The following is a 12,759-nucleotide window of genomic DNA, read 5'->3' on the forward strand; positions in this document are numbered from 1 at the left end:
CCCCCCCCCACACACACATACATGGATGCCACAATGCCGGTAAACTCGGAGACCTGCGAACGGGCCTGGGCAAGAACCTTGGACAGAGTGGACGCCTTCAGCATGTTGGACATGGTGCTAGAGGTGGTACGTCGAGTGGTGACGGTGGCGGTGGTGGTCACACTGCTCCAGCTGGTGGTTGGTTGTCTTGTCAGCCTTGGCCGAGGCGATTGCGATCATCACACACACACACACATGCACACGCACACACATACACACACACATCACACACACACACACACACACATACACACATACATACACATCACACATCACACACATCATTCCTTCCATCGCTCTAATATCCCACCAACTTTATCTTCATCTGGTGATGTCGAAGAGAGCCAGGACAGCAGACCAAGCCGGCAATCAGGCTCATCAAGCCCCAACCAAGACAACCTCGATTCCTACCACCACCACCACCTTCATCATCACCACCATCATCATCATCACCACCATCATCATCATCACCACCACCTTCATCATCACCACCACCATCATCATCACCACCACAGTCGTCATCACCACCACCATCATCATCACCACCACAGTCATCATCACCACCATCATCATCACCACCACCATCATCATCATCACCACTCCTCGTCTCTTCCATCAACATCCATTCCCCTCCACTAATGCCATGCCCATGATAGCTGTAACTGTCATCGGCTTGATAGCCATCACCAAACCCCTCCTCCCACACAGTCGGCCAGTCGCTCGTCATTCCGCCACTCTGTTGTTGGCTGGGTTTGGGCGTTGGCAGTTGGCAGTCCCTCTGCTCCACTCTCTCCACTATCTCACACAGGTCATGTTACGTATCATCGGACAACATGGGAGGATACTCCTTGGAACAAAGACCCTGTCCATGGGAAGTGTGCTGCTCTGGAAGAGACTGGCTGCCGCTACTCGGTCGTCCACGCCGTCTCGCCTGTCGCCCTTGCCTACCTCCTCGCGGCCTCTCTCGAGCACCCATCAACGGCGGGATGGGGGACATGATGGAGATGGCCGACGGGATGGCCGACGAGATGGCCGGCAGGAAGGGCAAGCAGATGGGCTTTCAAGAGCAAGTAGACAAGGTCGGCATGCCTATCCATGTCGTGCTGATCATGTCGCCGCTAGCGGCCAGAGCCATCAGGTTGCATCGGTTCAGACGGCGGTGAGTGGATCACCTGGACAACGGCAGACGGCGGCGATGGACGAAGTGGTGGCGCTGCTGGCAGACGATGCCGAGGGCGATCTGGTCACACCGCCCTTTGGATCAGAGGATGCGCCGTTCCGTATGGTGGCAGAGCGTGACGTCAAGCGGCTGTATCTCCTGGCTGACGGGAAGCTCGACAAGTTGCCAGTGGCTCAGTCCAAGCCAGCACCCAACGTCGATTTGGCCTCGAGCTTGGCAGACGACCACATGCGGTTGTATGCCTTGGCTGATGTGGAGGCTCTGGCTCTCTCTGTCCATGGATCCGAGGAGGAGCTCGTCCGCAAGCGCAAGTCGCTGTGGGAGCTGGCTGCCAAGGCGAGTAAGACCGTGGGGCGGACGGCGCGGGCACGGCGCGTGAGCCAGAAAAGCGGGAGCAGCGGCAGCTCAGGTGGCGACGCCGGCTGGGTGCCTGGGACCAAGGCCGTGTACACCGCCATTGCCACCAACTCGATCATCTGCGTCTCCAAGGCTGTCGCCTTTGCCTTCTCCGGATCGGGCGCGCTCCTTGCCGAGACCCTACACTCGGCCGCAGACGTGGGCAACCAATCACTGCTTGCGGTGGGCATTGCCAAGTCGACTCGCGAGTCGGACGAGGTTCATCCATACGGCTACGGCTCGGAGCGCTACGTCTGGTCGCTCATCTCGGGCGTCGGCGTATTTTTCCTCGGCTGCGGCGCCTCCGTCTACCACGGCATTCACTCGCTTTTGCACCCGCAGCCGGTCGAGGCGCAAACAATGGCGTTGGCTGTCCTCGGTCTCTCGTTTGCTCTCGAGGCATACTCGTCGGCTGTCGCCGTCGCCGAGATCAGGAAGGAGGCCGCCAAGGTCAACGTCTCGTTCCTCGAGTACGTGACCAACGGCTCGGACCCGATGAACACCGCGGTGCTGCTCGAGGACGGCGCAGCCCTGGTCGGCGTCGGCATTGCTGCCGGCGCCATCGGCCTCACCGCCGTCACCGGCAACCCCATGTACGATGCGCTCGGCTCGATCGCCATCGGCGGTCTGCTCGGCGGCGTCGCCACCTTTCTTATTGCCAAGAACAGAGCCGCGTTGCTCGGCAAGTCGATCTCGCCCGACAAGCTTCGCACCGTCCGCCGCCTCCTCGAGTCGGACCCCATGGTGGCCTCGGTCCACGGCGTCCGCGCCGTCTCGCTCGGCGCCGACAACGCCCGCCTCGCTGCCGACATCAACTTTGACGCCGCCGCCCTCGCCCGCGCCGCCTGGCCAGACTTGGACGCCTCGTACACTGAAATCACCTCGCTCCGCTCGATTGAGGAGGTCCACGCTTGGCAAAAAGCCGCCTCGCTCCTCCTCATCGAGCGCATCGGCGCCGAAGTTGACCGTCTGGAGCAGGTCGTCCACACCGCCGTCCCGGAGATCCGCTACATCACGCTCGAGGTATTGTAGTCGTGGCCAGCCGTCATCTTCATTCGTTCCACCAGCCGAGGCTCTCTACCTTGCCGTAGCTAGCCGACAAGGAACTGGTTCCGCCGGAATGCGGAGAGGATAAACTTGTTGAGCGACTGCACAAGAATGCGGCCGTACTTGTTCTTCTCAATCCGCGAGAGCAGCTCAACGGCGAGGGCGCGGACCTCCTCCGAGGCGTGGAAGAGGCCGGTGCCAAGCGGCGCAAGCCCGTCACGGTCCTCGGGGAAGAACTGCAGAAACTCGGTGATCTGGGCGTCCGACACCACCGAGCCGATAAACTCCTGGAAGACCCGCAGCATTTCGTCGTCGTCGAGTCGCTGGACCCGAAGCTTGGCCACCGAGAGCTCGACGTCTGCGCCCTGCAGCGCCGACTCGGCCGCAGCCTCGTTGGAGAGTGACACGTAGTGCTTGAATGTCGCTGTCCGCTTGAGCTTGTCCGTTCGCTTGCGGTTACAGTCAAGCGTCCGCGACTTGAGCGAGGTGTTGGGAAACTCGACCCGCGCGCGCGCAAGGTCGATGTTGAACTGGGTGTACTCCTGGAAGAGGCCCAGGATCTTGGAAGCCCCGTAGTGGTTCTCGACCGCAAACATGACTTCAGCAAAGAGCTCCGTGTCCTGCGACGCATGGTTCGACGGGTTCTCCTTCCGCTCCAACTGCATCCGTTGCGAGAGTACAACCTTGCCCGTCTCCAGATCGCACAGCACGTCCCACCAGTCCTCGCGCTGCTGGAAAATGAGGTTCGTCGTGCCGGCGCAGAACGACGAGAGCTGCAGAAAGTCGAGGTTGACCAGATTGGTGTACGGGAACGTCCGCTTGATGACCGCCGGCAGCGGTGGTGACACCATCGACATGGCGCCCAGCACCGCGTCGCACACCTCGCCCGCAGGGTGCCCGTACCCAAGGAAAATGACTCTCCGCTCCAGCAGCAGCGCATTGTAGATCGTCATGATCTCCTCGCCAAACTTGTGGATGAGCGGCACAATCGACTGCTCAGACACCTCGTCAGGCAGCATGATGAGCGGGACCTTGACAGGAATCTTGGCCGGTCCGTACTTGACATGCGACGAGTAGACGAGCGGCACTCCAAAGTCCGACGTCGACGCCCGGAGCAACTTCTTCTCCGCCAGCGAGTACTGTGGGAGCGACCGAAGATCCATCGAGTTGATGGCGTTGAACAGGTCCTCGATCACGGCAACCTCGGGCGTCACAAAGTACTGCTCCAGCGCGAGGATGAGCAGCGGCTTGAACACATGCATGTACTGGTGCTTGGAGCAGATCGCCATCGCCTTCACCTTGGCCCCGCGAGTCCACTCGGCGTTCTTCTGCGTCCGCACAAGATTCATGCAATACAGGAATGGCGGCTTCGAGTCCTCCGCTCCCTCCACCTCATCGTCCACGTCTGGTGTGTCCTGCTCCACTACAGCCTTGTCCGTCGTCGCAAGCAGCTCGCAGTGCTCCAGAAAGATGAGGTCGTCCTCCGGCGACGCAAACCGGAACGCCACTGCTGCCTCTGACGTCATTGCCACAGAAAACGTCGGCTCCAGCTGCCGGTATTCGATCGCTTCGTCGCACGAGAGCACAAGCAGCTCCTCGCGGTTCCGCTGGCACACAATAATCTCCGTCGGCAGGAGCACAAGCAGCTTCATGTCATCGTCCAGCTGCTGCCACTCATCCATCTCCGGATTGAACTGATACGTCCATGCCTCGAGCACAACTTGCCGCTCCGCAGCCTCGTCAGCCCTGCTCTCGGACGCCGCCGCCGCGCTTGATCCCAGCACCTGCTCATTCTCGTCACGATTGATGAAGAACACCGTCCAGTCCTCCTCCCGATTGTGCGCTCCGTCTGGCAGCATGAGCTCGGCCAGGCACCTACACACTCCCGCGGTTGCACACACGTAGCCCAACAAGAACACATAGCCACATCCCCGTCCCCATACACAAGCCCGCCAGGTACAGGCCCACCACACCCTCGACGCTGTGTAAGTGTCCCGAGCTCGGTCGTGGTGGCCAAAGGGCTCTCATTGAAAAAATGACCTTTTGCTGCGACAGGCGTAGCCAAGAGCCCGCCAGCCGGCCCCATTCTCATCACCTCTACTCCCCGCATACATATCCCCTCCTCTTTTTCTTCCCGCCATATACCCTCTTCTCATGCTCTACTTCATGCTCTGACAATCCCCATCATTGTAGGTGGCTTCTACCGCCGACCCGGGTGGTTCAGGCTCGCGGTTGCCCCCCCCCCCCCCTCGCCCCCCCCCTCCCCCATGGCTGCCCACGATCAACCCCACGGTTGATCACGACCATGAAGACGACCACGTACTGCTCCTCGATACCGGTTGCGGTTGGGTATTGGACCGAGAGCAGCGAGCCCTCGTCAATGTCAAACTCGGCAAGGAGAAGGAACTCCACATGGTCCTCCATACTTGCCTGCTTCTGCGCTTCCAAAAAGGAGGAGCGGTGCAGGTCCGAGTCAAATGGCCGTACTCCCCCCCCCCCCTCCCCCGTCTCGTCAATTGCCACACTGGCTTGACTCGCGTTGCCGCAAACTGCACTCGGCCGTGTCGAAAGTGGTTCAGAATCCAATACAAGATGGCGTGCCACCACATGCGCGGCCACGCCGACCGACAAGCTCGTCCGTCACAAGACGTCCTCGCGCTCTCCCATCTGGCCGCTGTGTTCAACTCTGTGATGCTCGACAACCTCGGTACCGTCCGCGCCCGCCGATCCGGAGGAGCGGCGCCGTACAGCACCTCGCGCGCCTCGCCCATGCTCCCAGGCGTCTGTCGCCGCTACGGCAACTCGGGCATCCTTCAGGCGGGCGTCTAGGCCGCCATCGCGTGCGGGCGCGCCTCCCACCGGGAAGTCAAGCATCATCGAGTTGTTCACTTTGAAACGCGCGTCAATGCGTCCAAACAACCGTACCGTTAAGGGTTATCAAAAAATCATGCCTGACCCTCACCTCAAGTCGGCGGCGTTAGCCGGGAGCGACTGCGACTAAGACTACCTCGTGGCCATGGCTCACGATCGCGACCGCAAGGGCACAATGCAAGGCATCTGGCCTTTCCTTCCTCCCACCCCCCTTTCCATTGGAAAACCTTCAATGATAGGTCGAGGTGACCTGCGACGAGCCGATGGGTCCAGTCATCCACGAGTCGACGCCCGACGAGAGGCCCGTGTTCTGCTGGAGGGTGTACTCCGAGTAGCCAGCCGAGGTCATCTGCGCGCCAACTTCGTCGGTTGTTGTCGACTGGACTGAGTTGACGGCACCGGCAGACGTGACGGTCGAGAGCGCTCCCGACGATCGCGATTGGATGTTGCTCGACGAGGTGCCGAGTGCACCCGACGACGACTTGTCCTGCGGCAGGATCGTCGTCGACGACGGCTTGGGTGGCTGGGCCGCAGACAGCTTCGGATCGCCCTTGTTGTTGTCATCATCGCTGTTCGATGCCGCTGATGCCGAGGTCTCGATGGCCGAGTCCGGCTCGAGGCCGTCGGACGCAGCCGAGAGCTGCGTCTGGAGGCAACCTGGCAACACAACCGCAGGTTCAGGCGGTGTCATCGGCTTGACCTCGGGCTCTACCTTGGGCGCTGCCTCGTGGTCCGAGTCCGGCAGCGGGGCGAGGGTGAGGAGCGTCGGCGACTTGAGCGCGGCTGCAAGCTTAGCGAGGTTCCGCATGTACGCCGCCCACTTTTGCGACGAATGGTACAGGTGCGCAATGGCAGTTTTCTGCTTGGTGCAGAGTGGGATGCGCCGCATGGCGGTCGCGCTCTCGAGGTAGTCAAACACGACATGGCCCGGCATACTCCGAGTTGCACTGCCTGGCGGTGCCATCACCGCCGGATCCGAAACCGCCAGATAGTGCAGGCTCGGGTCGTGGGCCCAGGCCTCGCGCCCGAGGCTCACCACCATCGGCGAGAGCTTCAACTGCGCATCGAGATGCGAGAGTGGGGCAAAGACTGGGTGCGTCACCGTGAAGCGCGTCACCAACAACCCGCCGGTGCTGACCTTGAAGGCAAACGGGCTGCGGAACGGCTCGAAAACGAGCTTGAGCGCCGAAATGACGTCGTCCGCCACCGCCGCCAGCCGCCGCCCGTAGATGTCAAACGGGGCGAGGTGGAGCGTGTACTCCTGCCCGGCGGTGATAATAAACGCCCGCCGCCCGAGCGTCACCAGATCAAACTTGGACGAGACCGCAAAGCATGCCTCTTTGACGCCCAGCCGCTTACGCGTCATGTTCTCGCCGGTACAGAGCATGTCAATGCGCGAGTTGGCCAGCGAGAGCCGGTGCAGGTAGAAGAGGAACGGCGAGCCGCCCACATGGTGTCCGTTGACCAACACATCCAGCCGCATCGGGCCTTCCTTGTCCTGCGGCAACGCCACGTACAGCTTGTGCTGGTTCAAGTCGGCCGAGACCGCCACCCCTCCGTGCGTCTGCGAGATCCCGGTCATGAGTTCGGTCAGCGTCCCGGTCACCACCACCATCGACGCCTTGTTCGGCAGCTGCGACGTGCTCGAGGGCGAGTCGTGCGACGACGACACATTAGTCAGATTGCTCGCCGTCACTACATCCTGCGGCGAGCCGACGCAAAACCGCATCGCGTACTCGCGCGACTGCGAGCCAAGGAGGAACCACGAGATTGGGATGCCCACGGGTGTGCCACACAGAAACGGCGCAGACGGCGTTACTCCAGGCATCGCCTGTCCAGACGCCTCTGCCAGTGCCGCCCACCGCCGTTGCGACTGCATGAGCCGCCGCCGTGTGGCAAACATCTCGACGTCGTCGGCATCGGTCTCGTACACCCGCCAAGTCCCACTCCCTGTCATGGTCACGTCGGCGTCGCCGTGCGCTGCGCCCATCGCCACCACCTCGTACGACGCCACAGGCACAGGTGCCGTCTCGCCCGGTGCACGCAGCGCAAACGTGCCCAGCTCCGGCATGACAAACATGACAATGTCGTCCGCGTCCAGCTCAATGAGCAAGCCGTCCGAGATCCCAGTCTGATCGCCGAGGATGAAAGAGCCCGAGCCGCTAACACCCGATCGCCCTAATGATGAAGGCAGCAGACCCGTCGCATCGTCGAGCGAAGCAAAGAACGCCGTGTCTTCGCACGACGACATGGCCGACGCCACGCCAACATCGAGCAACGCATCCGCCTTGTCGTCATCCGCGCCATCGCTCTTGATCCCATCCTGCTCGTCGTTGGCGCCGCGCCTGCGCTCGCCAACGTCAGGGGTGTCGCCGTCGCCAGCATAATTACCGAGCGGCACACGTATTCCGTCAATGTTCGCCGACGACGACACGACTACCAGTGGTGACGACAGCGGATGCGACGACTCTACGTCAAAGTCAGCCACGTCTGATGCCACATCATCAACCTCCTGCTGCTCGACTTCCTCGGCAACAAACACAAGCTCCAGGTGCTGCCCATCCGCAGCGTCAAACGCCGCAGCAGAGCCAAACAGCTCGCTCACGCAATCGGCTTCGCACCCGCACTCGTCCTCTTGCTCCTCGACCTCAGACTCGGATTCAGAGAAGCTCAAGCTCACCTCGGCGCCATCATCCACCGCCTCGACCGAAGACTGCTGCTCCTCGGCGATCTCCTTGCCCTTGGCAATCAGCCGCGCCGCCGCCACTCGTGCGCCCTGTGGGCTGACTTCGGAAATTGAGTTGAGGCTCGAGTCATAGGACGCCTTGGTCTTTCCGGTTGTCGACGAGAGCGAGGTGTCGAGCCGCGACTTGGAGATCGAGCGCGAGGCCGACAAACTCTCCTTCGAGTCGTGGAGCTTGGTGGTTGCAGCCGAGCGGGAGGCGGAAGACTTGGCCTTGCGAGCTGCTTGGCCCGACGCTTTCCCGCGCTTGGACTTGGCCTTGTCCGGGAACGCCCGCGATGAGGCCTGCGAGCTGGTGCCGACACGGTTGCGCGACGACGACGACTTGATGCGATCCACCATCTTGGTCCGCACATCGGCATCGGCACCCATACTCCGCCGCGGCGCAGACTTGGTCGTAGACGACCCGCCCGCGGGCGACTTGACAATGTCAAAGGCCTCCGAGTGCAAGATCTCATTGGCGAGAATGCGCCAGAGCGGTGCCTTTTTGCACCGCCACAGCACCATGTCCGGAACCAGAGGTGAGCAGCGGACAAAGGCGCGCGAGACAAGGCGGACTTCGCCAAGTGACGGCGGCGAGGCCTTGGTCGTCGCGACCAGGCCGACTGCCACGTGTGTCGACGGATTCTGCGCCACTGGCCGCCACACAAACAGCGGCGGTGATGTCGACTGCTCTGACCACACCAGTGCGTACGAGACCGGCCTCACAAGGGCGCTATGGTCACGCGCCACCACAATGGGGTGCTTCTTCGGCACCGAGTGCCGGTTATGGAGCGCGTGCCCGAGACGCACATACCCAGACGGCGGGAGCGGCCGCCAGACCGAGAGCTTCTTGGTCGCCGCATGCATGCCCGAGTTGGTCCACACCAGCGCCAGCGACGCGCCGCGGAAGAGCTGCGGAGGTGGGTGGAGGACATGGCCCGGGAGGAACCGGTGCATAACCAGCGGTGGTGTGGTGGTGAGCACAGGATCCAGGCCCCACGTAATGGTCCCGGTGTAGTGGTTGAGCGCCATGACTATCGTCTGCGCCACAAGGCCGACAGACTGGCGCTTCTTGGACATCTGCGGCCGGATCTTCCACATTGGCGAGCGCTCTGACTTGGCCACAAACGCAACCAGCTCGCGCTTGTGGACCGTCACCACCGAGGACACCGCTGGCATGTCGGCTGTATGGGTGCAGACCACCCCGAGCGCCACATGGTCTGCGTCCGGTGGAATCGGCTCCCACATCCACAGCGGCCTATGCCGCTGTGACGACGACCACAGGAGCCGGAAGCCGCGCGGCTCAGCAAAGGCTTGGCACGACACGTGCCCCACGAGCACCGGCCACCGCGGTGGCTCCGGGCCAAGCGAAATGGTGTCGCCAAACCGGACAACGCCAGGGACGATGTTAACCCGCCACGCCGTAAACGAGAAAGGCGGCGAAGACTTGCGAGCCTCGGTCGTTGGCACGAGGTGCTGTTCAACCCGATACATCTTGCCCTCGCCAATGAACGAATACTCGCCCACAAAGGTGACGAGCGGCGGAAGTGCCTGCACAAGGTGCGGTGGCAACGGCCGGCTTGCCGGTGGCCGCTTTGGCGACGGCAGTGGTGAGTGCGTCGCAGAGGTTGAGAGCGAGCCACCTGGAAAGCCTGTCGTGGCGTGGATCGAGGCCGGCGTAGACTGGTCGCGGACAGCGTCGGCCATTGCTTGCCGACTGACTGTCGGCGGCAGCAGCAGTGCGTCAAGCCAGTCCGGCACTGGTGCGAGCACATCGCCAGGCATCGACGTCACTCCGCCAGAAAGCGCATTGCCGAGCCAGTTTGGCTGGTACGGCAGCCCGTCCGCATCACGGAGCGAGACGTCGAGCGCCACAACCTGCCCGTGGTGGAAGATCTCTGATGCAAAGACATGGCTCGCGTTGTCAAAGTACAGCGCAGAGTTGGTAGAAATGCCCGAGTGCGGCGGCGAGACCGGGCCGGCGCAGAATGCAACCGTCAAATGCGCCTCAGGCACAAAGGTTCGGTCGTACCACACCGCCATGGTGAAGACGCCGGTGGCGAGCGAGTTGAGTGAGATCTTGATCTGACCTGGAGCCGTCAGCGACATCGTGACGTATGTCGGCGGCCCAGTGCAACCCGGCACCGGTGGCCAGCAGCCTTCGCTCGCCCCGCCAGCCTCACCGCCAGCTCCGCACGCCCGCTTTGGCGGCGGCGGTGGCGGCATGGTCGACATCGTTGCGCCGCGGTGCATACCCCCACGCGACTCATATGTCGACTCGAGGTCCTGGTCAACCTCGCGGGCTCGCTGAGAAGCGTCAGTACCGGGAACCGCATACTGCAAACGGAGAACCTCGACTTGAATCTTGTCGAGTGCAGCGACCGTCGGCTGGCCGTCGGCGCCCAAAGCAAGCAGCGTCAGCGCTGACGAGCCGGGCGCAAAGGCGGTGGCAAAGTGAGAGGGGAAGGCCTGCTCCGAACGCAGATCGGTGCCGCTTCGGCCAATACGAGCATCGTCCACGGCAAACTGCTCCAGCGAGTACTTGAGCCGTGCCGACGACCCGTCTTTGCTTCTGCCACCGGCCACAAACCTGCGGAGCACAGCAGCGGCTGCCGACGACGAGTGCGGGCCAGATACCACACCGACGACAAAGCCTGCAACCGGCTGCTTCTCGTTCTCTTCTCCGATCTCAGCCGGATTTGGCGGCGGCGGGACGAGCGGTGGAGCGGTAGCTGACGACGGAGACGGCGATTGAACCAAGGTCGGCTGACGCCTCAAGCGCATGCGGATGACTTCGTCGGCCAAGGTGGCCGAGACGACCGGAACGTGAGCCGCTGACTTTGCCACACCATGATGCAGATCCTCAACCAGACCACCAGGTGCAGCTTGACCTTGTTCCCATTGCTCCCTCAGCCAGAGCGTGCCTCGATGGAGTGCAAAGGCAAGCGAGAGGGACTCCCACTCGTAGACGGCGGCGACGGCAGACGCGGCCTGAAGGCGACGAAAGAGAAAGGCACAGATGGCCCCTGCCACAATGCATGCCACTCCAAGGGCCGCAAGCGCAACAACCTCGCCTTCAAAAAACGCCATGCTCCGTGTGACTCGCCCTCTGCTTCCCGCACACCAACCACAGAGAGTTGTCTGACGGCTCTCTGCCTGCCTCGCCCAAAGCTCGGTTGCGCCCGGTTGCGTTCGCTGGCCAACGACCGAGAACCACTCGCGCGGGATAGACGTGGGGGGTGGGGGGTGGGTATGGCATAAAAAACTTTTTTGAGTGGCGCCAAGACGCAACGTCACCCAACTGGTCACAAACGTTTTCGCTTGCTGCCAAGTTGGCTCTTGTCGTTGCAGTAATTGATGCTGCCGAAACGAGTAGTTTAAAGAAAGCCGGGACTACGGGGAAGCTTGGTGGTGGCAACGTGTATTGAGGGCGAGTACGTGTGATCGCTGGCCGTAGGATAGTGTATGGGTAAGATCCAGTTGGGTGGCTCAACAGGGGACGCTTGTCGAGGACGACGAGGCCATCTGGTCGAGTACGCAGTCATCTCTTGACAGGCAACGACCTGGTCTTGACGGCTGCGGAACAGTTCGAGAGCAAACGTGGCAGGAAACCGCAACAGCACCAAGCAGGGCGCATACATCTCTCATCGTTTCGAGGCAGGCTCGACATCAGCATTGCAGGTAAGAGACGTGCTCGCACCTGTTTGTCTCTTCGGCTGCATCTGCCTACTTGTCCGGCATGTCGCGCTCGAGCTCGATATCGAGCCACACACGGCTCAACGTCTCGCAGTCCCTCGCCGAACTCCCCACTCAGTCATCGCTTGTTCTCGACGACTCGGCCAACGATTGTGACGTCTCCGAGTTAGACGCTGAGAATGGCGTGTCCGCTTCGTTCTCGGATTTCGATGGCTCGCTCAGCGCATCGCGCGACGACTCGAGCATCGACTACGCCCGGCGGAGCTTGTTGCGCGACAGCCCCCGATCGATGTCGCGCGCTTCCGACTCGTCCTTGCCCGTGCAAGGTGCCATGCGCAAGCGCGCCATCGAGTCGAGGTTGGAGCGTGTAGTCGAGATGCATTCCGAGCGGAACTCGATGTTGCAGGCGGATATCTCCAAGACCAGGTCGTCTTCGTCCTCGTTGTCATCGTCATCATCATCGACGTCATCGTCCTCTACGCCGTCGTCGCCGTCATTATCACGGTCCTCAGCGAGGGGCTCGGGGTCAACCAGAAGAACCAAGCTGCCTCTATTGATGCACTCTAACCCCTGCAACAGAATCCCCGATGACACCACGATGAGCCGCTCCGACTCGACAGCCACAGACACGTCAGACGCGATGCTCAATGTGACATCCATTCTCAACCACAAGAGCGGGGAGCATCTACCTGCTGGTGTGGCTGGCAAGTCGCTGTACATGGCAATGGTCGACGAGCCAACCAGCGCTTGGTCGCTGCCAGATGAGATGACGCGGCCAGAAAGCTCTGCGCACCAGCCAACCACA

The 12,759-nt window shown here is 61.8% G+C and overlaps 5 protein-coding genes across 5 annotated transcripts in view; 2 read left to right on the forward strand and 3 right to left on the reverse strand.

The window, feature by feature from the left end:
• AMSG_09497 (mitogen-activated protein-binding protein-interacting protein) overlaps window positions 1–135 on the reverse strand; it is a 977-nt gene extending 842 nt beyond the window's left edge. Inside the window, exon 1 of the mRNA XM_013898887.1 lies at window positions 22–135. The gene's annotated coding sequence lies outside the window, so the exon portion shown is untranslated. The remainder of the gene's footprint in view (window positions 1–21) is intronic.
• A 908-nt stretch (window positions 136–1,043) lies between these two features.
• Window positions 1,044–2,647, forward strand: AMSG_09498 (solute carrier family 30; the record flags this gene model as incomplete). The annotated part of the gene is made up of 2 exons (XM_013898888.1): window positions 1,044–1,139; window positions 1,226–2,647. The coding sequence occupies 2 exons, from the start codon at window positions 1,044–1,046 to the stop codon at window positions 2,645–2,647; spliced, it is 1,518 nt and encodes a 505-aa protein (XP_013754342.1).
• AMSG_09499 (uncharacterized protein) lies at window positions 2,611–5,127 on the reverse strand. Its single transcript, XM_013898889.1, has 2 exons — window positions 4,986–5,127; window positions 2,611–4,537 (listed from the first exon to the last, which is right to left on the reverse strand). Exons 1-2 carry the CDS (start codon window positions 5,084–5,086, stop codon window positions 2,707–2,709), a joined length of 1,932 nt encoding a protein of 643 aa, XP_013754343.1. The 5' UTR covers window positions 5,087–5,127; the 3' UTR covers window positions 2,611–2,706.
• A 619-nt stretch (window positions 5,128–5,746) lies between these two features.
• On the reverse strand, window positions 5,747–11,348 carry AMSG_09501 (uncharacterized protein; the record flags this gene model as incomplete). Its single annotated transcript, XM_013898890.1, has 3 exons — window positions 5,747–10,348; window positions 10,514–10,939; window positions 11,030–11,348. 3 exons carry the CDS (start codon window positions 11,346–11,348, stop codon window positions 5,763–5,765), a joined length of 5,331 nt encoding a protein of 1,776 aa, XP_013754344.1. The 3' UTR covers window positions 5,747–5,762.
• A 649-nt stretch (window positions 11,349–11,997) lies between these two features.
• On the forward strand, window positions 11,998–12,521 carry AMSG_09502 (uncharacterized protein; the record flags this gene model as incomplete). The annotated part of the gene is made up of 2 exons (XM_013898891.1): window positions 11,998–12,319; window positions 12,361–12,521. 2 exons carry the CDS (start codon window positions 11,998–12,000, stop codon window positions 12,519–12,521), a joined length of 483 nt encoding a protein of 160 aa, XP_013754345.1.
• Window positions 12,522–12,759: the final 238 nt, after the last annotated feature.

Source organism: Thecamonas trahens (assembly GCF_000142905.1).
Source record: "Thecamonas trahens ATCC 50062 unplaced genomic scaffold supercont1.50, whole genome shotgun sequence".
In the NCBI taxonomy this organism is placed as follows: domain Eukaryota; order Apusomonadida; family Apusomonadidae; genus Thecamonas; species Thecamonas trahens.

Coding starts and splice junctions, on each gene's coding strand:
- AMSG_09499 (XM_013898889.1), bottom strand. CDS start 5,086: ATGGAGGACCATGTGGAGTTCCTTCTCCTTGCCGAGTTTGACATTGAC. Junction 4,538..4,985: donor GCAACCGGTATCGAGGAGCA/GTACGTGGTCGT, acceptor GGGAGTGTGTAG/GTGCCTGGCCGAGCTCATGC.